At 41.6% G+C, this 27,868-nt stretch overlaps 2 protein-coding genes across 5 annotated transcripts in view; one reads left to right on the top strand and one right to left on the bottom strand.

The window, feature by feature from the left end:
• The window catches only part of TSPO (translocator protein), a 40,138-nt gene that overhangs the window by 2,187 nt on the left and 10,083 nt on the right, over positions 1-27,868 (top strand). Inside the window, exons 1-4 of one of the 4 annotated variants that reach the window (XM_035310790.1) lie at positions 2,319-2,340; positions 5,153-5,353; positions 7,428-7,566; positions 8,423-9,201. In XM_035310790.1, coding sequence (XP_035166681.1) covers positions 5,166-5,353; positions 7,428-7,566; positions 8,423-8,596 — 501 coding nt within the window. In that variant the 5' untranslated portion in view covers positions 2,319-2,340; positions 5,153-5,165 and the 3' untranslated portion in view covers positions 8,597-9,201. Of the gene's footprint in view, positions 1-2,318; positions 2,341-5,149; positions 5,354-7,427; positions 7,567-8,422; positions 9,202-27,868 lie in introns of those variants that run through there. The other 3 variants (XM_035310786.1, XM_035310798.1, XM_035310787.1) reach the window with 3 other exon arrangements.
• Positions 10,738-27,868, bottom strand: part of TTLL12 (tubulin tyrosine ligase like 12) — a 39,623-nt gene continuing 22,492 nt past the window's right edge. Inside the window, exons 6-14 of the mRNA XM_035310598.1 lie at positions 23,475-23,551; positions 18,792-18,908; positions 18,490-18,684; positions 16,726-16,837; positions 15,708-15,859; positions 15,539-15,620; positions 15,208-15,276; positions 13,245-13,383; positions 10,738-11,752 (exon numbers count right to left, since the gene is read on the bottom strand). Coding sequence (XP_035166489.1) covers positions 11,601-11,752; positions 13,245-13,383; positions 15,208-15,276; positions 15,539-15,620; positions 15,708-15,859; positions 16,726-16,837; positions 18,490-18,684; positions 18,792-18,908; positions 23,475-23,551 — 1,095 coding nt within the window. The 3' untranslated portion in view covers positions 10,738-11,600. The remainder of the gene's footprint in view (positions 11,753-13,244; positions 13,384-15,207; positions 15,277-15,538; positions 15,621-15,707; positions 15,860-16,725; positions 16,838-18,489; positions 18,685-18,791; positions 18,909-23,474; positions 23,552-27,868) is intronic.

Below are 27,868 nucleotides of genomic sequence, written 5' to 3'. Positions count from 1 at the left end.
ACTTGACTAGAAGTCCCTTATTTCTGAAAAATATACCTGATGTTGTTCTAGCTATTACTCAAGATCAACAAAGATAAGACTGCTTTTTCTGTGGTAGCCATGTTCTGCATCACAGACTGTGACAACACTTTACTTTTAGTGTCACAGTTTCCCAGGAATAAAAGCAACAACAGACCTCAAAGGTTTATCATAAATTAAACATTCACCCTTTAATTCTTCAGATAGCTATGTAAGGAAAAGCTTTACTCCACTTAAGATTTGCATGCTGCCTCTCAGCCCTGGGTAGGAACATATCTGCCCTCAAAATGAGACGCTGTAGAGGATGGGAGGGTGAGTATATATCTTGGGGGATCCCCTGTTTCCCCCCGGCCCCCCATACTTTTGCAGCTTTGTCAATCTACCTCAAAACACCCAGGACCACAAACTCCAGAGCTGCATCAGGGATTTAGCCTTGCTGAGAATTTTCCTTAGTGTTTTTAATGCCATAGCTGTGATTTAAGCCCTGTGTGATTGGGTAGCCAGCATTAAGTTGCACAATAAGAAGATTAGTCAAAAGTTTGCCATAACAGGGATATAAAAAGTGCCATGGAGGTAGCTGGCCTTTCCCTCTTTTTCCTATTCTCTCTGGCAGTGCCCAGGCTTGAGGAGGGGAAGGGACCCATCTGGCTTTCCGAGACCTGCTCCCTAGCCCAGCAGAGGCTTTGGAGGCTAAGAAGTGTTCTAGTTCTTTTTTTCACCAGCCTCCTCTGCCGTGATGCATCTTGTGTCCCCTCTTCCACACCATGTCCTTTCTCCCTGGGCAGCCCCTTTTCCAGATAAAAGAGAGGAGGACACAGAAAGCTTCAGTTTTACTTTCTACATGTTAACACCAACACAGAGAAACAACATGCAAAATGATAGAAACCCATTAGCCAACAAGCTGCAATATTTTTTTCCCTCCTCCTTTATTTTACCTGGTACTTTACTTAGCTGGAACTATCTTTTGGCAAGTCATATGTTCTGAATATCTAGAAAAAATATTTTAACATTTGTAAAACAAACTGTCCTGCTGCAGTCAGACATATGACAGCTAAATGGAAAATGGGTGGGATTATGAAGAAAATGTTGGAGGGCAGAAATAAGGGGCAGAAACAGAAATAAGTTAAGTGTGTGTGGGGAGTGAAGATTTCCAGCTGTTTACCAGGAGAGTTAAAATTACCTGCTGGTCACACTGCAGTTACCAATCGCAGACACCCAGGTTTCTTCAGTAGGAAAATCAGGGTGCAAGAGAATTGTGCAACCTGATCTCACCCTGAAGTGGGGTTGGGATATCTCTGGGAAACTAGTAATTATTTGTAGATTGTAATGCAGATGTAGCCAGAGGGGCTGTGCTGACAAATCTGTGCCATGCAAGTTATCACTGAGTAACTTCAGGTTACATGTGCTTAAAAGTCAGGACATGCCCCAAACAAAACAAATCATCAAAGGAAAATTGTTTATCTTAAAGTCTGGATATTTCCAAATGTAGTCCCTGCATATTTGTAAGCCTAGAAAACAAATGGTTGAAGGATCCCATCAGCTCCTTTCTGCTCTGCATGGTCATCCCCTTCCCTGCCACCCCAGCTGATGTACAGTAACTGTGAGCTTTCCTTGGTCCCCTGATACATTTCTGCCAAGCATTGGATGGCTACACTATGTGATTCTAAATAAGCTATTCTAGTTGTAACTATAATATAGTATTATTAACTAAAAACAAAACAAAACTCAGTTGCCTCATCGTAGATGATTGTAAAAACTGAGAAAGTTTTCAGTTCTAAATCTGTAAGTGTCAGGCTTAATTCCAATGAAGCTGAGTAGAACACTACATTAAAAGAAAGTCATGGCTGGTAATCCTTTACAAACTCTTTGACTACATTACTTTCAAATTTTCTGGGCATTCCATAAAGGTGGCACAGATCTCATGCTACACAGCTACCTGCACAAACGCTACAGCACTGACTGAGCAGCAGCGTGGACCCAGGCTGGGGCTGCCAGACTGCATGTGGTAAAAGGTCAAAACAGAAACTTTATTTGCACAAGCTTTTCTGAGATCAGATTGTGTCACTCAGGACCCTTGACCTTTTCCATTTCCCTCCTCTCTTTGTCACCCAACCTTGGGATTTCATATACAGCACCTTCCCTTACGTGCATCTTTCATTGCTGAATGATCTTTTGCCATTTCAGTTGCTTTGCTTGTCTGTTAAGCTTCATCCATCGAGTCTCCACTGCGTTCCTTCCTTTTACTTCCTCTCACTAAAGACCTGCAGCAAGTAGCCAGAGAAAGATGGACACAGCTTCTTCCAAAGTGAACAAGTCGAACAAGTGTGGCTCCCGTATTGCTTTTTATTGGAAATTGATACTAGTATTTAACTTCTGGGGAATTAAAGACAGGAACTGCCACTGCTGCTGGACAGCTGTGGTCTACTGGACTGACCCTGCGACTGTGCTGCATGGCTTTGTTCTTCTTTCTGCTAGGTGCTATGCAGGAGAGAGCATTTTGCAATGCTTGGGAAGTCCTGAGAAATGCTACTGGAAAAGCATACCATATAAATTAGTAGTAACGGTAGTCAAAATAATAGGACACCAACACTGAATTCAAGTCAGTATGTTTAATTTCTTTACTTTTGTCTGCTCCCCTTTCCTCTTCACACACAGCTTGATTTTTACCTTTCTCTGCTTTGTACCTTCACCACTTGTTTGCCTACCTGATTTTCTTCCTCATGTCACTTAAGAATTATTTTAGCATTCTTCCTCCAACATGTACAGGGACAGACTTGCAGCTGCATCATTTATTTACTGACTGCAACAGAGAATTTTTTTTTCAAATTTGATAGCATTTAGCACTTCTGGCTGGCAGAACACTTTCAGACTTCTTTTCTTGGGGAGAAGCTGACAGAAGGAACAATACCTGACAAAGTCCAGTTGCCTAATACCTGCAGGAAACTGCCCTGATATTTTTGTGTCTAAATAAAGCATAAAACCCTTGGGGTCCTTGCTTATCATTAAAAAAAAAAAAAAAGAGTGCTAGCATTTGATAGCCCTGCTGGAGCTGCACCAATGATGCTGTACCAAGTGTACAGAAGTAAGGCCTGGTGTTGTCTTCTCTTCACAGTAAAAGCAACAGAATAAAAATTGGTGAGATCTGAGCAGCTTTCTACTTCTAACTTAATCTTTGTGAATTACTATCTGGAGGCAACCAGAGGGAACCTTTGTGTTTGAAACTCTTGTTCCCATTACACCTCGTTGCACCTGCACAAAGCAATTCCCTCATATCCCAAAGGTAGAGCCTTTGATGCTGCCAGTCTTGGCAACAAGTAGCATGCTCTGCAGCTCCTGCAGGAAAGTAAATGCAGGAAAGAATGCATTAATTCCTTTGCTCCACTTAAGGCGCTCCCAGTAAAACAGCAGGAAGAATACATGAGGCAGGAAGTATGGCAGCAATGACTGCAGCAATGAGCTATGCAGAGCTTTTCCTCCCTTCCTTGCTGTCCATCCTCCACCCAAGACCTAAGTGCTGCAGTTCCAGCAGGCTAGCACATCATTCTCCCTCTTCCATTCTCCCCAGTCTCAGATCTGTATTTTTCTCTACAGTTTATCTTTAATCACTTCATGCTTTTCTTCTGTTTTTGACAGTCTTACTGCTTTGGCTGCTGTCTTTTTTCATGCGCTTCCACTCACTGCCCTCCTACACTCTCCCCTGAGGCATCCTCAGAGCACAGCAGCCTACGTGCCATTTCTTGTTTACTCCTTATAAACTTGCCAATCCTGCATGCTTTACCAATCCCTCTACGCTGTTCTGCCTTCAAAAATTGTTTACTCCTATCACCAGAAATTTTCTCGATCCTTCTCAGCCTAGCTTGTGGTCCCAGCTACTGAAGTCTCCTCATTAAATCTTAGTAACTGGGTGGGCAGACCCCTGAATAAAGCGACAAAAAGCTCTCTTGGTGTCCAAGTTCCTACCTGTTCTCCAAATAAAAATCTAGGGTATCAGCAGTCCTGCAACAATGTAACATCATGTGTGCAACATCCTATTAGTTTAAGCACACCTGTTACAAGTGGGATTTCTGCTTTCCCACCTTGTCTCCCCATCCCATCAGACGTAGCTGTAGCAATAAAAACTTTTAAAAGGTAGGCCAGGACAACTGCCGAGTCAACAGGACACTTTCCTTTGACATGCCTCTGAAATGCTGGTGGCTCTAAGACTTTCTGTCCCAGGGTTTCCAGAGCTGTCCTTTCCCTGTTCCTACCCTAGCCTCTTGCCATCTTAGGATCCCTTCCTGCCATCTGTCTGTACTCCAACTAAAGCAGCTCAGCCTGCCAGAACAAGGCATTGCTTCATGTTACTTCTGTAGGCAAATTTAATCCAGTATACTTTATGGGCTTTAGCAGCTGAGATGGCTGCAACTGATTGGCTGTGTTTTGAAGAAGCCCCATTTAGCCACTAAGATCTCCATCCTTGTTCAGCAAAACATCATTTAAGTGCTTGTTTTCTCCTTGTCCCCCCTAGTGCATGTTTTCTGAGCAGCTTCTTAAGTGTCTGCTACTTATCACACGCACCTTACTAGCCACTGAGTATCCTCAGCACCCTTGGAGGCTAAAAATGTAACACAGTATATAAAATTATTTTGCTTGAGCACAGGCAAGCACACACTTCATCACTTTTGTCTGCACCATTCCAGTAAATGAATGAACTTTGTGGTAAATACAGAAATAAAAGTTTCTTTGGGCATTTTTTTCTAAGTGCACTTAATATCAAACTGCATTATTCCTCTGGCATAATTATTCTCACCCATGAATGAGTATGTAGGTATAATTCAGCAGTCTTACATTCAGCAGTCTTACTGCACAAAGTTAAGGGAGAAGCAAAGGCTCAAAAAAAACCTCAATCAACCAACCAACCCACCAAAAAACACCAGAATGTGAGTGATAGGTTCCCATATGCAGGTGAGTATTGTCCAGTGAAGCTGATAAAAGATCCATTTATTTCAGCTGCACTCTTTCTGAGTGACAAGGCAAGGCTGTGGATCAGATCTTACATGTGTATATTTTTAAAATCTACTTTAATAAATTGAATAGTTTCATACTTCCATTTTAAGGTTGCTCTGCTAATCAGTTTGTTTGGCTTTAGTTTCAGATTCACTGTCTCAATGGAAGAGGTACCAGCCTGGGCCCCAGCAGTGGGCTTCACACTCTTGCCCCATGCAGGAGGATTTTTAGGAAGCACAATAACCAAAAAGGAAATTTTGGTGTGGTATGAGTCTCTGCAGAAGCCATCCTGGTGTCCACCTAACTGGGTGTTTGCTCCTGTTTGGGGAACTCTCTATACATCTATGGGGTATGTTTTTCACATTGTATCAACACGCTTATCTGATCTTCAAGTTATTTATTTTATAATGCTAGACCAGAAAACTGTTATTGTATTCCTGTAGCTGTATGTTTGTAAGAAACTGTGTCAAGCTGCCTGTGTAACAGGTAAGAACATGTCTGGGGAGTTGTGTGTGGGTTTGATAGGACATTTTGTAAACGGAAGTATCCACTTCAAAAGCAGGACTTTGAAAAGCTGTCATTATTTTGTTTTCCTTATTCATTCTGAGGGGAAGACCTGCCAAGCTGGCAGCAATGGAGTGGGGAAGCTCTGGGATTTCTTCTAAGCATGTCCTTCAGTAGCTTTAAGAAAATGAAAAAAGATAGAACTGTTCTAACAGAGCTCAATTAAAAGAAAACAAAATCAAAACTAACATACATGTCCTTTCAAATAAAACTGGCAGGCTGTTAAACTATAGACGTCTGAAACCCTCTGCTGCCTCCTTATTTAACTAGCTTAAAATACTTGACAGCACAGCAATTACTGTCTAATGAACAGGAAAGCATGAGGCCAGATAGCATTCCCACAGGTACTGTAAATGTTTAATACTACTATATTTTGGCAGCTGTTACTTTTAATAAGATGCAGCAAAAATATTTATAGAAGTAGATTGTTTCAGGAGATCGCTTGGGCAGCTTTGTCACTTCTCACAGACTGCTCCAGAAGCTGTCCACCCAAAGCATGCTTTTATGTAAAGTCTGCTCAGGAGCTTCAGCAGAGGCTGGTACAGCCAGCAAACACTAAGTGATGCTTTGTGTTCCTTCTGCACTTGTTCATTAAGAAATAGCTATGATCCAAGACTCAACTTTTTTTTTTTTTTTTTTTCCTAGCTATCAAATATGCATTGTTGTTAAACCCATAGTATTAATTTTTAGGCTACAATATGCCTCTTGTAGTTTACCTTTCTTCCATCTCATTTCTTGCATCATGCCAATGAATTTTAAGTTATTTTTATCTTGTACATAGCACTGGCTTAACTATATGTAGTTTCAAAGAAACCATATATTTTCCAATTTTATGTGGCATTTAAGACAACCTGCAGGATAACTACAACACTTGTGGCAAAACACAGCAATGATCCATGTCTGAAAGTGTACATGAATGTTAAATTGGCTCTCTTACAGTTTTTTTTAATTGCTCTTTTCTCTTGTATATTCAGAGAGTTAATATTTGAATCAGAACATTACTGTCCTGGGGATAAAAAAAAAAAAAAAAGAAAAAGAAAAAACTCACTTTCCCATGAAGGGCCTTCTTCAAGTTGACTAGAATTCATATACCTGTTTCCCAATTTCTCATCACTAAATCCCAGGAATTCTTGTCTTTAGCAGCTTACACTGTGGGATCTTTCCAGTGAACTGCTTTTCAGTAGCATTAAGATGATCTGTTCAAAATCTTGAGAACATTTTTGGAAGATCTTTCAATAGGTGGGATCCCACAGAGAGGGAGGGTACTAGATGCTCCCTGCAGTTCTTTCAACAGAAGTCCTAAAATCTTTGTTCTTCCTGTCTTTGTACCTCCCTGCTCCTCACCATCCCTTCTGAAACATGACTGTAGGGTTCATTCTTTGCTCAAACACCATCTACCAACCATGCTTGTGTTACTCATTTTGTCCATTCCCACCTCAATTCCTACTTCTCCTATGTCCATCTATTTAAAAAGCTTTCTTTTAAACTACAATATTTTTTTAAAACATCATCTCACAGTATTTTTTTTCTCCTATTCAGAGACTTACCTTTTATCTTTGAGTCTCAGACTTACTTCCATTTCAATACAGCATTCTCTTTTAAGACTGAAATGCAGTAGGTCATCTGCTCCTCCATACCTAGCTATGAGAAGTCTGGCAGAACAGAGGAATTTTTCCTCCCTCCATCTTGCTGTCTGCAACAGATAATCAAACCTGCGCAGTCATTTATCCTGTCAAGTAGTGCCTGGGTTTCTACTTTCCCAAATTAATTTAGTTTCTGACACTGAAGTAATTTGATTTGAATATGTCGTTGCTTTCTAACCAGTGTATTGAATTACCCCTTACGTTTGCTTTTTTCAGATACGGCTCTTACCTGATATGGAAGGAATTGGGAGGCTTCAATGAAAAGTCAGTGGTTCCTCTGGGCCTGTATGCAGGGCAGCTGGCATTAAACTGGGCATGGACTCCGATATTTTTTGGAGCTCACAAAATGGGATGGGTAAGTGGATAATTAAGTCTCTTCGGTATACAATTCTGCAATGTGCTAAAACACAAGTTTTGTTTTATAATTTTTTCTCCCTGAAACTGAACCCGATTTGTATAATCAGTATAGAATACAGCTTGCAGAAATTTTTCTTTATGCATGCTAACAACCACCTGTGAGAATTTATGTATCTACAGCACCCATGAATGTGTAGATTTCACGTAGCTCTTTCTGCCATCCTTTGATAAGAGCTTTCTGTGACTTGAAAATGTAAACATTTATGCCTTACTGAAATTCCTAGCTATCTCTTTGGCAAACAGCAGTGATAAGGAGCTTATTACTCACGTAATCAGCATCCGTTTTAGATCAGACTAATTTTCTGCAGTCTGAAGAGAAACAGCTTGCCTCAAAAATAATTAGTAGTTTTTATTATTTGCCTGGTTTCCTAAATAAACAAGCAACATTATAATAGCAGAACACTTTGCAGCCCATTGTTAATTTGATCTTATGACATCTCTTCTGGGAAGCATTTATAACAGAAAAGCACTGGGTGAGCTTACTTGCTCAAAGTCACACTGGGTTTCTACTCAATGTAGCACTTCCTGCTACCAAAAGAAAATAAAAAAATAGAGTATATATAGGTGAGAAGGATTTTTATCTGCTCCCAGTTGCTGTGCCCTTTCTTTTGACTGTTATGAGTCAGTTTACCTCATAACTCAGAAGAAATCTTTTTTACTAGCTAGTTTCTGAGAAGAAATAAACCAGAGGCATACACCAAGTGCCAGAGCTAACTGGGAAGAGCCAGACAAGTACTATCTAGTCAAGAAAATGCAAAAGTAAAACAACACTAACCACCTTCCTGGTGTTTCAGGGGCTGGTGACTCTCCTGCTCACAACTGGTACTGCAACAGCTACAACTGCTTCCTGGTATACTATCAACAAAACAGCAGCTTATTTGATGGTTCCTTATTTAGCTTGGCTAACTATGGCTTCTGCACTTAATTACCGTATCTGGAAAGACAATTGTGACAAGAAATCTGAATAAACAGCTTTTAGCTGAAAATATTTTTTCCTTAAGAATTTTCTAAATAAAAAAATGACTTTTTTTTTAAGCTAAATTACTTACACCGTTACTATTTGCTAATAAGTTTGGTAACTGCAGTCCTTGTTTGAAACAAATGTGTCTTAACTGGGTAAGTCACACAGGAGTTTTATAGTAAATTAAATGATAGTGCTGATTGAAAGGTACTAGTTTTCAATATTATATTACATTTTACATGACAACAGCATTTTAACCGTTACCAGAAATAAGCACAAATTGCAACCTCACTACATTCAGATGAAGAAATCCAGCTGTATATAAATACAGCTTCCAGAAAGCTGTTCCAAACAGTTGCAGCCATGATTGTGGCCCGAGTCTTTCATGTGTATCACTATACGGAGTGCTTTAGTGTTGTGAAGTGTCTCACTACAGCTGCCAGATATTTGTCCTGTAATCATTGTATGTTGCAAGTATTCAAGACCAAATCTTTTTCATAATTTGTGCCTTGACACTTTGGAGCATTGTACAGTCTAGGTGTCAGCTAAATGTATTAAACTACATGTAAACTTACTTTCTTCCTCTATTTTTATCGTTTCTGAACAAAAAAATACTGAAGGCAACAGGATGCTGTAAGCCCCAAAGATGGCCATTTCCTTTCTTCCAAACATCGTAATGGGCAAACAAAGCAGCAGATTCAAAGCACCTGAATCTGAAACCAAGAGCACTCAAATATTCAGCAGCTCTCTGCATACACCTCTGGCATCACCAGCAACACTGGCCAAAAAGCACCAATGTACTCCATGTGGACTCCTCAGTGTGCAGCCAGTTCACCATTAGACCTTCAAGGTGGAATGGGCAGCCAGGTCACAAGTGGGTTTGCTGCTCTGTAAGGCGCTACACACACAAGCACTGAAGGTACTACTACTTGCAGCCTCTCATTTTAGCTTCTTGGAAATGCAAACAAAGGTTTCTCCTCTTCAGGGTTATGGTAGCTGGCATAGTAAGATCTGGAATGCTTAGTTCAACCAGTTACTTCCTACAATGGAAATCTTTTATCTAAAGCAGAACCGATTACTTTTGCCCACAGCTTGTGGCCCAACTGCACAAATCTCACTAGTTTTCTAGGTCATTCTTTTGGTTTGATAAGTGTGCTCTTACTTTCCCCTTTGTGATGAGGAAAACCTCCCCCTCCACTCTAGATCCAGGGTCACTTTGTAACTTGTTCTCAAGTACTTTGAAGGCAGAAAGTACCTTTTGCTTTCCTACAAGTCACAAATACATTTGCTGAGCAGCACTGCATGTCCCCTGAGATCCAGTCTCAAGCACCTGTTCCCATATTCTATACCATAGCCAAACTATCATATGCATTTCAAGTAGTCACACCATCTATGATAAAGAAACACAAATGTGATTAAGCATTCCACCTAAGTCAGGAATTCAAAGAAGTTCTGATGGGTAAAGTGCAGACTTTGGTATGGCGGTCAGCACCAACTGTGTCTGACTGATCCAGCTCTTCTTTCTGCCCCACCTATGAAGTGACAATCTTTGCAAGACAGATGGCAGATGGTTTATTTCTCTAGTCTATGTTCCAGTCAGTAAAAAGTAGCTTTCTGAAGAAGAGCACTCTGAAATAGCCTAAGAAATCTTTCCCTTACTGATCACAAAGGATAGCGCATTTCATAGCAAAACTTGAAGCAAGGTTCCGAACACTTTTATAACTGTACTTTGCGCTAAAACAGATTCCAATGGCTGCAACTAGCTAAGAAAATCCTACCCACATAACTTATACTTCATGGTGGACAGAACACCTTTTGCAACTTGTCCACACATAAAGCAACATAATACAGCCTAAAATTGCTAATTTCAGCTAGCTACTCTGATCTGAAGGGGGAGGAGAGGTCAGGAATGATTAATTTGAAATTGACACCTCACTCCCAAACATCTGTCTTAGGGTCTTGAAAATTGAAAGACTGCTTGGTCCTCTAGCAGTTTTTGGGATCCATTTCCCTTCCTCAGGCTTTTTTTTTTTGTTGTTGTTGCTGCTCTAGACACAACATCCCTCTCACTTCCTGCCTTCATCCCTTCTCACAAGTCTAGTTTTTCTTTAAGGGGCAGGCTGACAACCATGCAATGCAGGGTTCCTATTTTTTTTTTTTTTTTTTTAAATCAAGAATGGGAAGAACCATCAAATATTCCATCTCATTACCCTGTTAGTTCACGTCACTGAAATACCATATTATTCTCCCATGAGAAAGTATCATTCTTCTGTCCTTAGTCAAAATATTTCAAATAAATTAGTCTATCCCACTCTTTAAAGATACTTCAGCTTTGTTTATAGCAAGACAGAAATGAGATGCCTAACAGTTAACAGATTTGTCTCACTTCATAGGATTTGCATTCATATCAAAAAACTAACACAATTAACTTCATGCACAGATTTCAGCAGGTATTCACCAGCTTCATCACCTTCAATTGATTCCCCCCTCCTTCAATCAAGCTTCATACATTTGATTTTCACTTAATTTCCCACATGCAACTTTAAAGTAACTTGTTTCACCTCAGTCTGTGGACATAATCATTTTAGATCTTTGTATAAGAAAGGAGTGGCTAGGGAAGATATGCAAACTCCAACATGATTCAGTAAGTTACAATTTTAATGTTGACACAGGGAACTTGTGTAATGTTTCCCAGCAAGCAAATAAGAGATTAGGCTACCTCAGAAACAAGTCAATTGCTCCAGTTAAAGTCCTATTTTGAGGCCTCCCATATTCAATAAACAAGATATTTGGTCAACACAAACTGGTGATTTATAGTATTAAGCAAGACAAGGAAAATGCAGACAAAAAAAATCATTGGTACAGTAAACAGGATATGCATATTCTTCTGATATGACATTTTCTCCTGGGTTACTAATACAGGAAAATAATTGCATCAACAGCTCACAGAATTGAAATTTAAATATTGCTGTTAAGCATATCTGTTAAGGAAAGAATCAAGTCTCTTGTGGTTAGACAATACGTGTCACATGGCAGTTTTCTGTTTCATCCAGAAATAGAGCACTGAAGACATCATTAAAAAAGGTAGGGTGGTATTTGCAGGCTCTATCACAGTCAGGATTAAAGTTCACCTCCAGGATCTGAGGCTGCATAATTCTCTTCCCTGTGAAGGGGAACACAGACACTGCCTTTTAATACAAGCTATAAGGAGTTCCTGAATCATCACCTGTTGTTAAGATAGATTACAGAAAATGGCTAGAAAAAAAGCATCTTTTATGACACAAAATGTCAGGGCCTTTTGTTTCAGTGGGTTTGGGCTTTTTGTTTTGCTTTTATTTGTTTTTGTAAGAAAAGTCTGTTACACCATGTTTATCCAGAGGACAGTTACCCAATGGATTCTGCAATCACTGTGCTAATCCAATGCCTCACTTAGGATGAATATGCAACAATGTAATGGGAACTCTTCACAGTCCTGTTGCTTTACCCTCCAGCCACCCCCACCTGTCTCATCCTCTCAGCTCCTAGGAGGAAAGAGGGAAGTTTAATTTTCTCTCACAATTTAATCAGTGCAGTTCAGAGAGTTGGGAATCAAATGCATTCTGTGCAAAGAGAACAAAGAATTTTACTTCCTGTGTGGTGCTGAAATCATAACTGAGGATACAACCTTCTGCTGTAAGCAAGCCATGCTTTACTCTGCACAGCAGCAACCTGTCCATAGGCTGCTAACAGCATCACTGCTGTGACTTTGGCAATTACGACCCCAACTTCCAAAGGCTACGGCCCTACACAGCTCATGTCCAGACATGGCTTTAATGTGAGGTTGGTCCATAGAAGGACCACAGTCCCTTCCGCAGAATTAGTGATACTGTTGGGTTCTTTGCCTTTCCCATTTAAGAGGGCTCTTGGACAAGTAACCATTCGATTGAGAGAGCATTCAACGTGGATTAAGCAGACCCAAATTCAAGACCTTGCTCCACCTGATCTGAACAGGAAAGACTCTTCTCTGCCTGTGTCCTGGAAATTCAGTTGTCTTTAATAATCCCCGGCAGTCAATTTTGTATTCACAGGATCACAGAATATCCCAAGATGGAAGGGACCAACAAGGATCATCGAGTCCAACTCCTGGCTCCACACAGGACCAACCCAAAACCAGACCCTATGTCTGAAGAGTGTTGTCCAAATGCTTCTTGGACTACAGCAAGCTCAGGGCTGTGACCACTGCCCTGGGGAGCCTGTTCCAGTGCTGACCACCCTCTTGGTGAAGACAGAAAGATGTCTCTAAGGATTTCATACAGAGACTTATTTCAGGCATTCTCCCGGAGTAAATGGGAAAGAAAACTTGTCACTGTCAGAGGGATTAGACTGCAGTACAGTTGCATTTAAACAAAAACAAACCCAGAGAATGGAAGTAGCAGAGGCACAAGGGAGGTATGGATTCAGCACACACAGTTAGCAACTTCCCCATTATTACAGTTAACCAGCGCAGCACCTTCTAACACCATAAGCCTGCAGCTCCAGATATGCTTTGATGTTGGTGGGAGGCACAGAGCACACAGCTCACACTGCTTAAAATGGTCAGAATTCAGACACAGGAAACAAATTTCTGACAAGGTTCACAAATGAGAATTCAATATTCAAAGAAATGAGCTTCTTACCACCTCTGCTTGTGTCCCATTTAAGCATTAAGTCAATGGCATATATTGCTCTTGATGATGGATAATCACAGATGCCAAGAGGTGCAGGTTTAGCTGAAGCAACTTCGAACAACTCAGCAAATGCCTTAAAAATATTTGCCTAATGACAGAAAAAGGTCTCAGAATGAGAAGCGAAGTTCCATAAAGGTAATGAAAACTTTAATTACACTAGCCAACAGACAAAAATCTGCACAGCACTGACTTCAAAACATACATTTAGACAAAGACCAACACAATGGAAGTACGAAGAACCTGGCAGACATCTATGACCTTTTCTAGGAGAAAATAAGTACGACAGAAATCCTAATAACAGCGCATTTAGTATTAGAACTAACCTCCTTTTCAGGCATTATGTACACTATTACTCTTTTATGTAGATGAAGGAAGAGAGAGAAGCCAGGAGAGTTTTATGAACACCAGCAGTACAGTTCTGAAGTTATTTTCTTGCCTGTTTATTTGTATTCTAGCCTTGTTTTGTTCTGCAAAGAAAAGTCTTCTACCCACTCACACCTGCATCTAGAAATGGTGTTGTGTATACACTGACTGTGTACACTGCACTGGTATTTTCAGAAATCATCAGCCAATGTGGAAATGCAATAAAACAAGAACATACAGGTATGATTTTTAGCATGGAGTCTATACTGCAGTGAATCATTCATTCTGCAAATGGACAGAGTAATTGAATGGCTTGGGTTGGAAGGGACCTTAAAGACCATCTGGTTCCAACACCCCTGCCATGGGCAAGGACACCTCCCACCAGACCAGGTTGCCCAAAGCCCCATCCAACCTGGCATTGAACACCTCCAAGGATGGGGCATCCACAGCTTCTCTGGGCAACCTGTTCCAGTGCCTCACCACCCTCTGAGTGAAGAATTTTCTCCTAACCTCTGATTTAAACCTCCCCAATAATAATAATACTTAATGTTCTGCACAAAGCACTCCTTTGGGTAGCCTGCAGCATCTTGTTCTTTGATCTCTCTTTCACTCCTAGCAGTCTCTTCCAGGCTACTTCAAACCTAACACTGCAAAACCTGTCATAATCTGAATATCTTTAGTTGGATATGAGGTTCTAAGTAAAACCAATGTAAGTTATTTTTACGCAAATCAACCCACAGGTAGGTAATTTATTCACTTTTGTGAATATTTTTTTTCGTGAATAAATTATTCACTGTGCACTGCAAAGCAAGTTAATGTGAAAGTTTACAGGGAGATCTTTAGATCTGCAGCTCTGCTTAGGATAGGTAGGTCAAAACCCATGATGTCATTTAACAGACTTAGGAGATTAATTTTGTACTTGTTTTGACTGTCCCTTATGTCATGAAGCCCTTTGGAACAAAGGAAGCAAGAGCCTGAACACTTCATGATTTCAACTTTTCAGATTCAGAGTTAATAACCTACTGAAACAGAAGGTACTAAAAGCTTTGAAAACTTTACCAGAGTCACAATAAGCAACAGCTGTTAATTGCAACACACTTCATACACTGTATGCAAAAAGGAAGGGAATTTCAATACTAAATCTTCACAACCATGGCTAAGGAAAGGAATTCCAATACTAAAATCTTCACAACCATGGGTTTAGATAATTGGCATCCTTCTTCAAAAAAGATAAAACTTGTAAGAAAAAAGATCCTGCTCCCAGGATCCTGGTGTTAATCAGGACTGGCTTTATTACTAAGTCCAGTACACAGAGTTCTCATAGTCTGACTATAAAGTAAAATTCTCAAATACTAACAATAGACTAATTCAGCCTGAAACATTTTAAGTTAAAAAAATGTTTCTAAAGTAAAAGTTAACATTTGCTGTCCTCTGTGAAGCTGAAAGCTTACATTTTGTAAGGAAAAAACCTAACTTTTGGAAAAGCTAGTTTACTAAATAAAAAAGGATTTGTAAATGTTTACACAACAAAGATGAATTGCTGACTTACTTGTACTGTTGTCCATGGATATTCAGGATACTGTTTTTCAAACAGAGGAATAAATTCTTCACAATGTACCTAAAACAGTTTAACAACATTATATATTGCTTTAGTTGGGAATGTGGGTTATATTCAAGGATGTAGGTTTGTATTATCTACCATAGATTATAAGGGGTCCAGAGGGTAAAAAACACCTAGGAAAATACTTGATTAGGATATTTCCAACACTGACTGCTTGCTTAACTGGATGTGAAATAGGGTATTTGGGAATAGCCACAGAAGTAGGCACTGGAAGGTTTTCTAACAACAACAAGCATAACGTTTTGGACTGTTTGCTTACCTGCTTTAATGTTACACCAGGCGCATAATTCATGACTGTGAAATGCTTCTCATAGTCATCCAGGTCATCAAGGGAAAATGCCCTAAGGAATAAAACAATTCTTCAGTTTCCAAGGTATCAGATTTAATTGTAAGTCTCTTCAATCTAACAAGGAGAATAATTTAGTTACCGATTTGAAAAGCGCAGCCAAAATACGTCATAGATATATAGCTTGAGTGGTTTTATGGACCGCAGCAATACAACATAACGGATGTCAAATTTAACCATCCCCACCTCTTCTTGGTGAAACAAGACTGGATTTTCAATATATTTGCACACTACCTACAAGAAACCAAAAAACACACAGTAAATGTAATTCAGCTGAAATGTCCCTGGATCTTGAGGACTGAAGATATCCTTATATGCATTTCAGTTTCTTTAGAAGCGTGCATGAATACATGTTGAACCATGCATGAATACATGCATGAACACAATGTTGTGGTGCAACTAAGTGTGTTTTATCAAAACTCTGGAACCAGGATGGGGAAGCTGGAAGTCCAGAATGTACTTGTTTCTAAGGAAAAAAGTCACAAAAATAATTGTATTTATAATATTGGTGACATTATTGTTTTGAAATAGAAGTACAAAGCACTTCATGCACTTCTTTATTCCAGAAAATACATGCTGTCTACACTTCACCAGAAATAAAGCATTGGTGACGGTCTCACATTATGACCGCATATTGCAGAATCCCTAGACAAGTAACAGAGCTTTTTATATTGTTGGCAAAGAGTGCTGTATGCTGCCAAGCAGAGCTATGGATCAACAATAATGATCAAAAGGGGACAGAAGCAATCATGTTCCAAAATTTATGATCAATGCTAACTATAGTTAATGTGTGTTCAGTTTAGTCTGAGGATTAGCATTAAAGCAGTAACACACTGGAACATCCATTACTGTCAGTGTATATTTTATTTTTTAAAAGAAATGTCTTCACTTCTTTAGGGGCAAATGGAAGTGTCTTCATCACTGCAACAAAAGACACTGATTTGAATAATTAATTCTGAATTGATTCAAGTAGTACACCTACAGCCAACATAAGAGTTTTGAAGAAAAGAGATTTATTTCCTTGTATTCTTCAACAACCTCCTATAACAGTTTTTTTCAGCTATCCCCTTTAAATCTTATTCGAAGACATGATCTCTAACCTTTGGGCTGCTTTCCCTATGCCTGATGATATTGTTAAGGCTGTTGGTGATGTGTGTGTCCAGGCTTCTGGCCAAGTTCCATGGTTTGCATATCCAGTGATTGTCTTCTCCTCTGTGAGAGACAGAAAGCCAAAGCCTATAAGCATCCACCTAATTTATCTGTCTCAACATCCACTTGAACTGATCTATGTACTTCTCTGTCTAAACACTTCATGAATCTGTGCACTACAGTGCAAGATCTAAGGACTTTTGACTGACAGCTAGGAGCAATGGTCTTAGGCAAAGGAAAAAAAAGGTAGTAGTAGCTTTCACTGATCTTTTCAGTTAGGGACTAGCATCTTCTCACTGCTGATTTTCTTCTGTGAGATTTTCTGATATTCTTCCAAAGAGAAGAACACCTCATCAACAGGACAGCATCACCATGATGACACAGAGGTCATGGTGCAGACATCATCACTCTGCCAGGAGTCTGACTGCTCTGACACATAATCACACAAGTTTAAGTTGATTCCCTAATAGCACCTCCAAATAATTTACGTTGAATGACATCACAACTCTCCCCTTCAGGAAGAAGTCAGAAAATATCTCAGCAATTCATATTGCAAAAAAAAAAACAAAACCAAGAACATATCATCATCTTCTCACTTTTGAGTACCAAATCACCTCAAGGGGGGCAGTATTTCTTGAAATATCCTCAAGAACAATGGGTAATATACTGGCCTTTATTTGATGCATCTTTTTGAGTAAGGGCAGGGTGACATGTGACATCTTTCTTTCCTCAATTAATAAATGAAAGCATCCCAAGAAACTGCTTGTGCTTTATGATAAACAGCACAAACTGAGCTGAAGTTAGTGGCGCTAACTTAAGACAGGAAGTTTCACACAAAACACCATCTCCTCCTTCCCTCTTCCTTAAGTACACACTGCATTCATGCTCAATCCTTGATATTAAAAAGGAATTTAAAACACCACAGACTAAGGACACATGGAAGGAATGTACTCTCCTGGTTATGCTAGTCAAGAACAGAATCCACAGACCAAAGAATGGCCAAATTCTTGGCAGCTAACACTGTAAACAGGAGCCACCAAGGAAGCAACTTTTCAGTCAGAACACTTCATGACAGGCATTAGACCTCCTGACAGGCTTAAAAAATTATTCCCACTAGCAGTACCAAATTCTCTCTCTTAATAGAAGAGAATCTTAGCTTCCTTATTAAGACTCCAAGGGAGCTGCAGCAGCAGAAAGAACACTAATTCAAAATACCAAAGCTCCACAACTTCCTTACGCTAATACTAAAACTCATTTTTACTTTCACATCCATGCATAACTGAACTACTTTAACCCTAAACATTTTTCACTTCAGTGCAAGAACAACTGGTACTGGTTCCCTGGGGAAAGAAAACAAACAAACAAACAAAAAAAACACACAAACAAACAATACCAAACATTTGTTGCAAGTACATTCTGATCCTTTGGATATCTAAGACTTGACTAGTCAAAAAAGAAACAGCTACAAATCTGTTGTTGAAACCATGACAAGGTTTTTTTTTTTGTTTGTTTCAGAAATGCATTGCTTACCTACTCTTACAGTAAGTAACTAAAAAGTTCCCACTTTCCACATAAAATTGACTTGAACATAAATGCAACAAGAGCAAACTCATTGTGGTTCAACAGTTTGCAAACCCTAGTATGTACGATGGTAGTCTTTGGGGAAAGCAGGATCAAGAAAGCAAAAAATGTAAGGAAGCAGAAACATGAACCACCTTCTTTCACGTTGCTGAAAGTAACAGATGAACTGTGGCAATTCTGTTTGGAGATTAAAAGTACGAGGCAACCATCTTGGCCCATCCGGTCCTCCAGCTCGTCTAGATATGGAGGCCAGGCAGTCTTTGACAGTCAGGAGGTTCTCACACGGGAACTGATTCAGCATTACTTCAGGTCTTTTCTCACTCAGCTTCCTACAAAAAAGGTTTTGGGGGAGAGGGGAAGGGCCAGGAAGGCCTTTGGGAACACTTTTTTTTTATAGCAACAAAACAATTTGTATTATCAGGGAAACAACTGCAACCTGTAATCCTTGAAGTGTGAGAAGTTGTAGAGGATGTCTGCTTCTCCCTCGTTGTCCGTGAATACAAAGCGGGGATGTGTCAGGCAGTTGAGGACTTGCTGAATGTCTGTGAAAACCCTAGAAGAAAAAGGCATATGAAAAAGAGTATCAGGTTCATTTCCGAAACTGAACAGCTTGAAAAGTTTTTTTTTTTTTTTTTTTTTTGGCTTCCTACAGGAGTTATGCATTACCAACACATTATCTGTGAGAATCTCTCAACCCACAGAAAAAAAAAAAAAAAAACTAGAAGTGGGAAAGATTAGAAAAAGGTGTTTTGAGACAAAAATCTCAAGTTTAGGTCTTAAAACTTTCATGAAAACAGCAATTGAGACTAGAAACTAAGTCTCTGATAGAGAAGCATTAACCTTTTCTTGAGGAACCACTATATTCTTCCTCCTCTCCAGACCTGTTCTTATCAGATGTGCAAGTTTCCTTTCCACTTCTGCTAACCGATTGGAAGATATGTTCCCCTGAGAAAGACCTCTCCGGAATAATGAACTGCTGAAATAGCCCAGTCATAGGGGGAAACATTCTTAAAAAAACAGCATGTAAGATGCTTTGTTTATTTCCACAAATGTTCTGTATAACTCCATATGTGACACATTACATTGGATATACTATTTACACTGAAGCCTAAAGTTAAGAGAAATACATTAACTGCAAATTAGGAGAGTCAGCCCTGGCATCCTCATTGAAAGAAGTCATCTTTCTTTCCCTACTACTGGAACTGAGTGAAGTTAGTATCTTCATATAGCCCTACCAGCATTTCTTTCTGAAATATTTGGGTTCTCCTTGTAGATCAGCACAGCTGAGGAAAGTACAACACCAAATTTGATAAAGGACCCAGTACATGTTCCACCAAATTCATCTCATATGCACGCTAACCAAACATCTACTGGTTTGGAGCAACTTTTAGTCCTTGCTGAAGCAAATGGGATTCAAGGCAGTGACCTGCAGGACTTATAATGCTGTAACAAAGTCTTGTAGAATTCTCAACAAATACAGCAATACATACAACCTGGTCTAGTGGAAGGTGTCCCTGCCCACAGCAGGTAGGCTGGAGTTAGATGATCTTTAAAGGTCCCTTCCAACCCAAACCATTCTATGATTCTATAAAAAAAATCATAGAATTTAAGTTGCTCATACAGTCCCAGATCAGTCTCTTGTAAGCACACCCTGCAATATACAATATCCTCCCACAATAACACCAGCCCCGTGTAGCTAGATCTAAACGTAAGCTTATAGCTCTTAGTGGCAAGAGGATCATCAGACCTACATAGCAGACCTATTTTGCTTGTTAGAATCATTGAAAAACTGGGACCAGCATTAGTTTAGTTTTCTTTCCTGTGATTAACCCCATTGAGTAGGATATGGAAATATTTTGTCAACATATTATACTTTTTTTTTTTTTGGTGGTAGAGCGCTGGAATGCTTGTCCTCAGGACTGACTTCAGGAAGTGACTCAGGAAGTCACCTCTGCTTCAGGCTGTGTGAGCAGCATCTGGTCTCTAGCTGAGGAAAGGGGGATAGAAGTAACTCAACCAAGTAGTTTGCTTTTCAGAATGAGTGTATGTATGTGGCTAGGGAAAGCTTGCATATATAAATGGTATATATTTGGAGTAGAACCATGGCTAGGGTTGAACTGAGGCTGTACAGTCATTTGGTTAGTTATGTGCAAAAACAGTCCAGCTATAGTTGTCTTCCCCAGGGAAGGAAGTGAAATGGTGGTTCAGAATTAGTGGTACTTTGAAGCTATGAAGAGGCTCAGGTAGGACTCTTGCATAAGCTACCAGAGATCTTCGGATGCACTAAGAAGTTTTTTTTTTTTTTTTTTTTTTTTTTAATATATATATATATATATATATATTGAAATTATTGAAAGAAAGTCAGTAGGGAATCTTTCTTTCTCTCCAGTTGCAGCTACAAAAAACACCTCTGAAACCTCTGGTTCATCAGTCAATGGTTCTTGCAACAAATTTCCATGTAGGGCAACAATAAGGCTGAACCAAACATAGCCTAAGGCATTAAAACTGATTAATCATTGGTTAAGACCAAACAAAAACATAACCTCCATAGCAAAACCCTTTACTCAAATCATAAAGAGGTGATGGTATAAAAAATACAGTGCTGTAACAAAGGCCTGAGGACACGGCATTTGGCCTTTGACAGCACAAAATGAAGCCTGGAAAAATCAGGCAGCATCTGGATAACTCCAAGAAATCTGTATTGAACATTACTCCACGGGTATCATTTAATCAGTCAGGTTTTTTTTGTGGAGGGGATTTTTTATTTTTTAGTCATTGTTTTTGTTTTCCTCCTCCCTCTGCATCGTTCTTATTCCACATTTCCAAATACATAATTTAGTTACAAATTCCCATTGCTGGCTGGGCACTGAACAGCTACTCTTCTCAGCAGAAAGAGTTCAGCTGAGAGGTAAGTCACCTTGTCTGACACATCCAGAAATACACTTCCTTCCAGTGTTAGTTCACTTAAATATTTACAAGGTTTACACCACACAAGTACAAGTAGTGACCTGCATTCAGTCACTCTGAACAGCATGCTCTTTAGAAATTCTTGTAATCTTTTTCTTCCTGGTCAACTATTGAGAGCAAAGAACATCTTAAATAAATTGTTATCTCTCTTTCAAAAATTTCTCACTATAACAATGAACTGCTTTTACAGACACACAGAAGATTGTGGTATATTCAATAATACATAGTTATTAAACACTATTAGAAAGACATTTTAAATAGCTTACAGCTATACACAGTATTTCAGAAGTACTACTCACATTAGCAATAAAAAGTCTGCTTTCTTCATCTTGAATTCTTGCAAAGAAATTCATATGCCAGAGTTATAGTATCTTAAGACTTGCTTAAAGAGCATACAAAAATGCAGCAAGAGACAAAAGATATAGGGTAGCTCAATCTACCTCCACTAAGAGCAAGAAGGCCACCAAAATAAGTTATTTGAGGTACGCATTATAGCTGATTGTTGAGGTTAAGATTAGAGGGCTATTCCACTCAAAGTTTTAAAATCACTCCAGGCATTCTACATACAATACTATTAATATAAAAGTCTTGGGACAGTCGAAGGCTCAGGAAGGCAGAAGACTTAATTTCAAGACTTAAGCTCTCACACAAACACTATTTCAAACGAATGCATTTCTCTGTCAACACCTATTGCTGAGTGATAAAAGTCAGATTCCTTTAGGGACTCGAGTATATCTAGTTTTAATGCATATATTTGAGAAAAATATGGGCTATACACATCTACTGAGCTTCTCATGTCCCCATCTGCCTGTCCGTGGTGACACCCTCAAAAACTTCACTTCTCTGAATGCACTGCAGGACTGCAACTCCTGCTAGAACATCTGGACTCTGACATGCTACCCTGCTCCTGGAGGAAGTTTAGTAGATGAAATTCAAAAAACACAAGAAGGAGCTTCTGGCCTCCTATGGAGGCCAAGCTGCTCTTTTTATCTCCTCTTCAGACAGGAACTGGGTAAGGAAGAGGAAAGGAAGCTCTGTATTAGTCCATGGACAAACTGTTGACAACATTTCTCAGAAACAGAGTAGGAGGGATCTGGCATGTGTTTCCCTCCCTGCCTCCCTAATGTTAATGTTTAAGATACAAGAGGTAGCAGTGAAAAGCTGACACTTCTCAGCAACCCCACTGTTTTTCTCTATCTTTATTAGAGTGTATGCCTGGGTCTCCATTATCTGAAATAGAGGTAAGCAATCTGGATGAAAAAATAGCTTCTTATCCTCAAGTCTGGTAGTCAGATCTCAATTGCATAATGAAATCAAGACTATCACTGAGCAAGGTAAGAAATGCCTCTCAACCTAACAGGACCAAATTTTCAGTAGTACTTCTCAAGTAATCTAGTGAGTAACAAATCCCTTAAACACATGAAGCTGGGGTGTAAGTATATCTGCCAACCATGTTTTAACCTACTTTTATCCCTTACGTAAAAATTCTGCAAGCAAGGACTTGGATCCCAGTTTTACACAGCAACACCATGGAGCAAAACACACAGCATATACTATGTAATATGTTTTTCTAGGATAAAACCAGTAATAATGCAGTCTAGTCATGCAGCGCCACTGGTTTTGCTCACAGCACTTTGAAATTCTTTATCTGTACAATGTTCTACCAGCTTTCTTCTGAAGTAATTTCATACCATAAACTACTACAGCACATATACAATTTTAAGCATAACAAGCTTTGACATGGTTCCTGTTCAGCAATCTCATCAGAAGAGGCATGGAATTAGTCTGTTATATTAACACAAAGAAAAGTACCTGCACTACAGTCACATGCTATACTGCAGCAGACAAGTCTTTAGTCTCTTACATACTTTAGTTATACTCCTTAGTAAAAACAAACATTAAAAAAAACATTTTGCAACTTTTATTTTGCCCAGAAGGTGGCACTTTAATAAAAATTAGTTGTTTTTTCCAGAAATTCTGTAAGTGACAATCCATTTACCCCAAAGAACCTAACAAGAAGAACCCAGAAGTCAGAATGGTAAGTGGGTACTTGCCTCTGTTGCTCAAAGCTAGAAAAGGCTGATATACTTGAGTACACTGCAGTTATTATACTTAACCTTGGCAAGAAAGCATTTTGTTTGCAGATACGTACTTGAAAACTTTGCCTTTGTCATAAACTGCTGGGTTTATTGCTATAGGCAGTTTCTCCTTGTTTTCTGCAAAAATAGCCTAAAAAAGAGTTAATATGAGTTACAATAAGTGGGCAGTCTTGGATCAAATGTCACTATAATCAGCAACTTTGAACAGCAATTTAAATCAAAATGATTTTTAAAGTGTGCATAATCAGGTTTATAGAAGTGATTGAAAAACAATTAACAGTCTTTAAAGCCTATTGAAGTTTTCACAGAGTCACAGAATCACAGAATAGTCTAGGTTGGAAGAGACCTCCAAGATCACCGAGTCCAACCTCCGACCTAACGCTAACAAATCTTCCACTAAACCATATCCCTAAGCTCTACATCTAAACGTCTTTTAAAGACCTCCAGGGATGGTGGCTCAACCACTTCCCCGGGCAGCCTATTCCAGTGACTAACAACCCTTTCAGTAAAGAAGTTCTTCCTAAGATCCAACCTAAACCTCCCCTGGTGCGACTTTAGCCCATTGCCCCTCGTCCTGTCACCAGGCATGTGGGAGAATAGACCAACCGCCACCTCGCTACAGCCTCCCTTCAGGTACCTGTAGAGTGCAATATGGTCACCCCCAAGCCTCCTCTTCTCCAGGCTAAACAGTCCCAGCTCCCTCAGCCGCTCCTCGTAAGACTTGTTCTCCAGACCCTTCACCAGCTTCGTAGCCCTCCTCTGGACTCACTCAAGCACCTCCACGTCCTTCTTGTAGGGAGGGGCCCAAAACTGAATGCAGTACTTGAGGTGCGGCCTCACCAGAGCCGAGTACAGGGGGACAATCACTTCCCTGGCCCTGCTGGCCACGCTGTTTCTAATGCAAGCCAGGATGCTGGTGGCCTTCTTGGCCACCTGAGCACACTGCTGGCTCATATTCAGCCAACTGTCAACCAATACTCCCAGGTCCTTCTCTGCCAGGCAGCTTTCTAACCACACATCTCCCAGCCTGTAGCGCTGTTTGGGGTTGTTGTGCCCCAGGTGCAGGACCCGGCACTTGGACAACTTCATACCGTTGGCCTTGGCCCATCGGTCCAGCCTCTCCAGATCCTCCTGCAGAGCCTTCCTACACTCGAGCAGATCGACACACGCACCTAACTTGGTGTTGTCTGCAAACTTGCTGAGGGTGCACTCGATCCCTCGTCCAGATCATCGATGAAAACGTTGAAGAGGACTGGTCCCAGTACCGAGCCCTGGGGGACTCCACTAGTGACTGGCCTCCAACTGGATTTGACTCCATTCACCACAACTCTCTGGGCCCGGCCATCCAGCCAGCTCTTAACCCAACAAAGTGTACGCCAGTCCAAGCCATGAGCAGCCAGTTTCCTGAGGAGAATGCTGTGGGGGACGGTGTCAAATGCCTTACTGAAGTCAAGGTAGACCACGTCCACAGCCTTTCCCTCATCCACTAAGCCTGTCACCTTGTCATAGGAGATCAGGTTTGTCAAGCAGGACCTGCCCTTCATAGACCCACGCTGACTAGGCCTGATCACCTGCTTGCTCTGCAACTGCCGCATGATGACACCCAAGATAATCTGCTCCATGAGCTTCCCTGGCACTGATGTTAAACTAACAGGCCTATAGTTCCCCGGGTCTACCCTCTGGCCCTTCTTGTAGATGGGCGTCACGTTTGCTAGCCACCAGTCAAGTGGGACCTCCCGCGATAGCCAGGACTGCCGATAAATGATGGAAAGCAGCTTGGCCAGCTCCTCTGCCAGTTCCCTCAGTACCCTCGGGTGGATCCCATCCGGCCCCATCGACTTGTGTACATCCAAATGCTGTAGCAGGTCGCCAACCATTTCCTTGTGGATTGTGGGGGCCACATTCTGCTCCCCATCCCTTTCCACCAGCTCAGGGTACTGGGCGTCCAGAGAACAACTGGTTTTGCTGTTAAAGACTGAGGCAAAGAAGGCGTTAAGCACCTCAGCTTTTTCCTCATCTCTGGTTACTAAGTTTCCCCCCACATCCTGTAGAGAGTGGAGATTCTCCTTAGTCCTCCTTTTTGTGTTGATGTATTTATAAAAACATTTTTTGTAGTCTTTAACTGCAGTGGCCAGATTGAGCTCCAGATGAGCTTTGGCCTTTCTGATTTTGTCCCTGCACCGCCTCGCAGCATCCTTTAGTCCCCCTGAGTGGCCCGCCCTCTTTTCCAAAGATTTTAAACCCTCTTTTTTCTCCTAAGCTCGAGCCACAGCTCTCTGCTCAGCCAGGCCGGTCTTCTTCCACGCCGGCTCGTCTTTGGGCACATGGGGACAGACCGCTCCTGAGCCATTAAGATTTCTTTCTTGAAGAGTGCCCAGCCCTCCTGGGCTCTTCTGTCTTTCAGAACCGCCTCCCAGGGGACTCTGCCAACCAGTGTCTTGAACAGCTCAAAGTCAGCCCTCCGTAAGTCCAAGACAGCGGTTTTACTGATCCCCTTCCTGACTTCACCGAGTATTGAAAACTGTACCATTTTGTGGTCACTCTGCCCAAGACAGCCCCCGACCAGCACGTCTCCCACCAGTCCTTCTCTGTTAGTGAACAGAAGGTCTAGCGGGGCACCTCCCCTGGTAGGCTCGCCAACCAGCTGTGTCAGGAAGTTATCTTCCACGCTCTCCAGAAACCTCCTGGACTGCTTTCTCGAGGCTGTGTTGTGCTCCCAGGATATGTCTGGGAAGTTAAAGTCCCCCACAAGAACAAGTGCTGACGATTTCACAACTTCCGCCAGCTGCCTGTAGAACTCCTCATCCGCCCCCTCATCCTGGTTTGGCAGTCTGTAACAGACCCCCACCAGGATGCTTCCCTTGTTGACCTTTCTGCTGATCTTAACCCATAGCAACTCCACCTTGTCATTCCCAGCCTCAAGTTCGACAACGTCAAAACACTCTCTAATATAGAGAGCCACTCCACCACCCCTTCCATGCTGCCTGTCCCTTCTGAATAGCCTATAGCCAGACATTGCAGCACTCCAGTCATGAGAGTGGTCCCACCACGTTTCCGTGATGGCAACCAAGTCATAGCCTGCGTGCTGCACAATGGCTTCCAGCTCCTCCTGCTTGTTGCCCATGCTGCGTGCATTAGTGTAAATACACTTCAGCTGGGCCTTAGCCTTCTCCCTCAGCCTTTCCACTGTTCCCCCGGCACACCTCCAACAGGCTTTGTTTCATCCCTGCCACCCTTCTTACCTAGTTTAAAGCCCTCTCAATGAGCCCTGCCAGCTCCTGGGCCAGGATCCGTTTTCCCCTTGTGGACAGTTGGGACCCATCTGCAGCCATCAGGCCAGGTGCCGAGCAGAGTGCCCCGTGGTCAAAGAACCCAAAACTTCTGTGTTGGCACCAGCCTCTGAGCCACGTGTTTATCAGGTGGGCTTTTCGTGTCCTCTCTGAACCATTCCCTGCCACTGTAGGAATGGACGAAAACACCACCTGTACTCCCGCTCCGTCCACTAACCGTCCCAGCCCCCTAAAGTCCCGTTTGATAGCCTTCAGGCTTCTCTCATCAATGTTATCACTGCCAGCCTGGACTATCAGTAGCGGGTAGTAATCAGATGGGTGAACCAGATTGGGAAGCTTTCTGGCGACATCCCTGATCCTGGCCCAAGGGAGGCAGGAGACTTCCCTACAGGTAGGGTCAGGCTGACAGATAGGGCCCTTCGTTCCTCTGAGAAGGGAGTCGCCCACCATGATCACCCTTCTCTCCTTCTTGGTGGGAGCAGTCTTGAGGCATGGAGCAGAATTCCTTGACCAGGGCTTCCTGGTTAACTTTTCTGCCACACCCTCCTCCACCGCTCTCTCGAGCTCCAGGGCCTCAAACCTGTTGTGTAAGGGCACCTGGGAAGGTGGGGCAGGTGGTGGGGGGAGTTTCCTGCAATGCCGAGCAGGGACCTGTCTCCACTCCTCCTCAACTCCTAGGTCCCCTCTCTCTGCCCGACAGCGACTGGGCAGGGGGTCCACCCCCATCTGGGGGGTCTCACCCTGGTGCCTCTCCTTCAGGCCTTGTAGGGAGTTGCTCCACCAGTCTATCTCCCGCTCGCACTCCCTGATAGCCCTCAACCTCTCCACCTCCTCCTTGAGCTCTGCCACCAGGTGGACCAGGTCGTCCACCTGCTCACACCTCACACACACAGTATATCCTCCTCCCTCAGACGGCAGCAGCAGGCTCTGGCACTCCCTGCATCCAGAGACCCGCACTGCCGCATTTCTGAGCGGGCACTCTGTCTGGGTGGCTACAGACTTTCAAGCGCGAGCTCTCTGCCTAGCGAGGACCATAGTAGCCTAGCTAGTAGTCGAAAGCCGTCGGCTGAGGTCTTCTTAGGGGCGAGGGATCGCTCGACCTTCCCTGCTCGCCCCGCCTTTCTGAGGCGCCCCGCCTTTCTGAGGCGCCCCGCCTT

The sequence above is a fragment of the Oxyura jamaicensis genome, chromosome 1 (assembly GCF_011077185.1).
Source record: "Oxyura jamaicensis isolate SHBP4307 breed ruddy duck chromosome 1, BPBGC_Ojam_1.0, whole genome shotgun sequence".
In the NCBI taxonomy this organism is placed as follows: Eukaryota; Metazoa; Chordata; class Aves; order Anseriformes; family Anatidae; genus Oxyura; species Oxyura jamaicensis.
The sequence above is the reverse complement of the archived record's forward strand: the minus strand, read 5'-3'. Positions and strand labels throughout refer to the sequence as shown.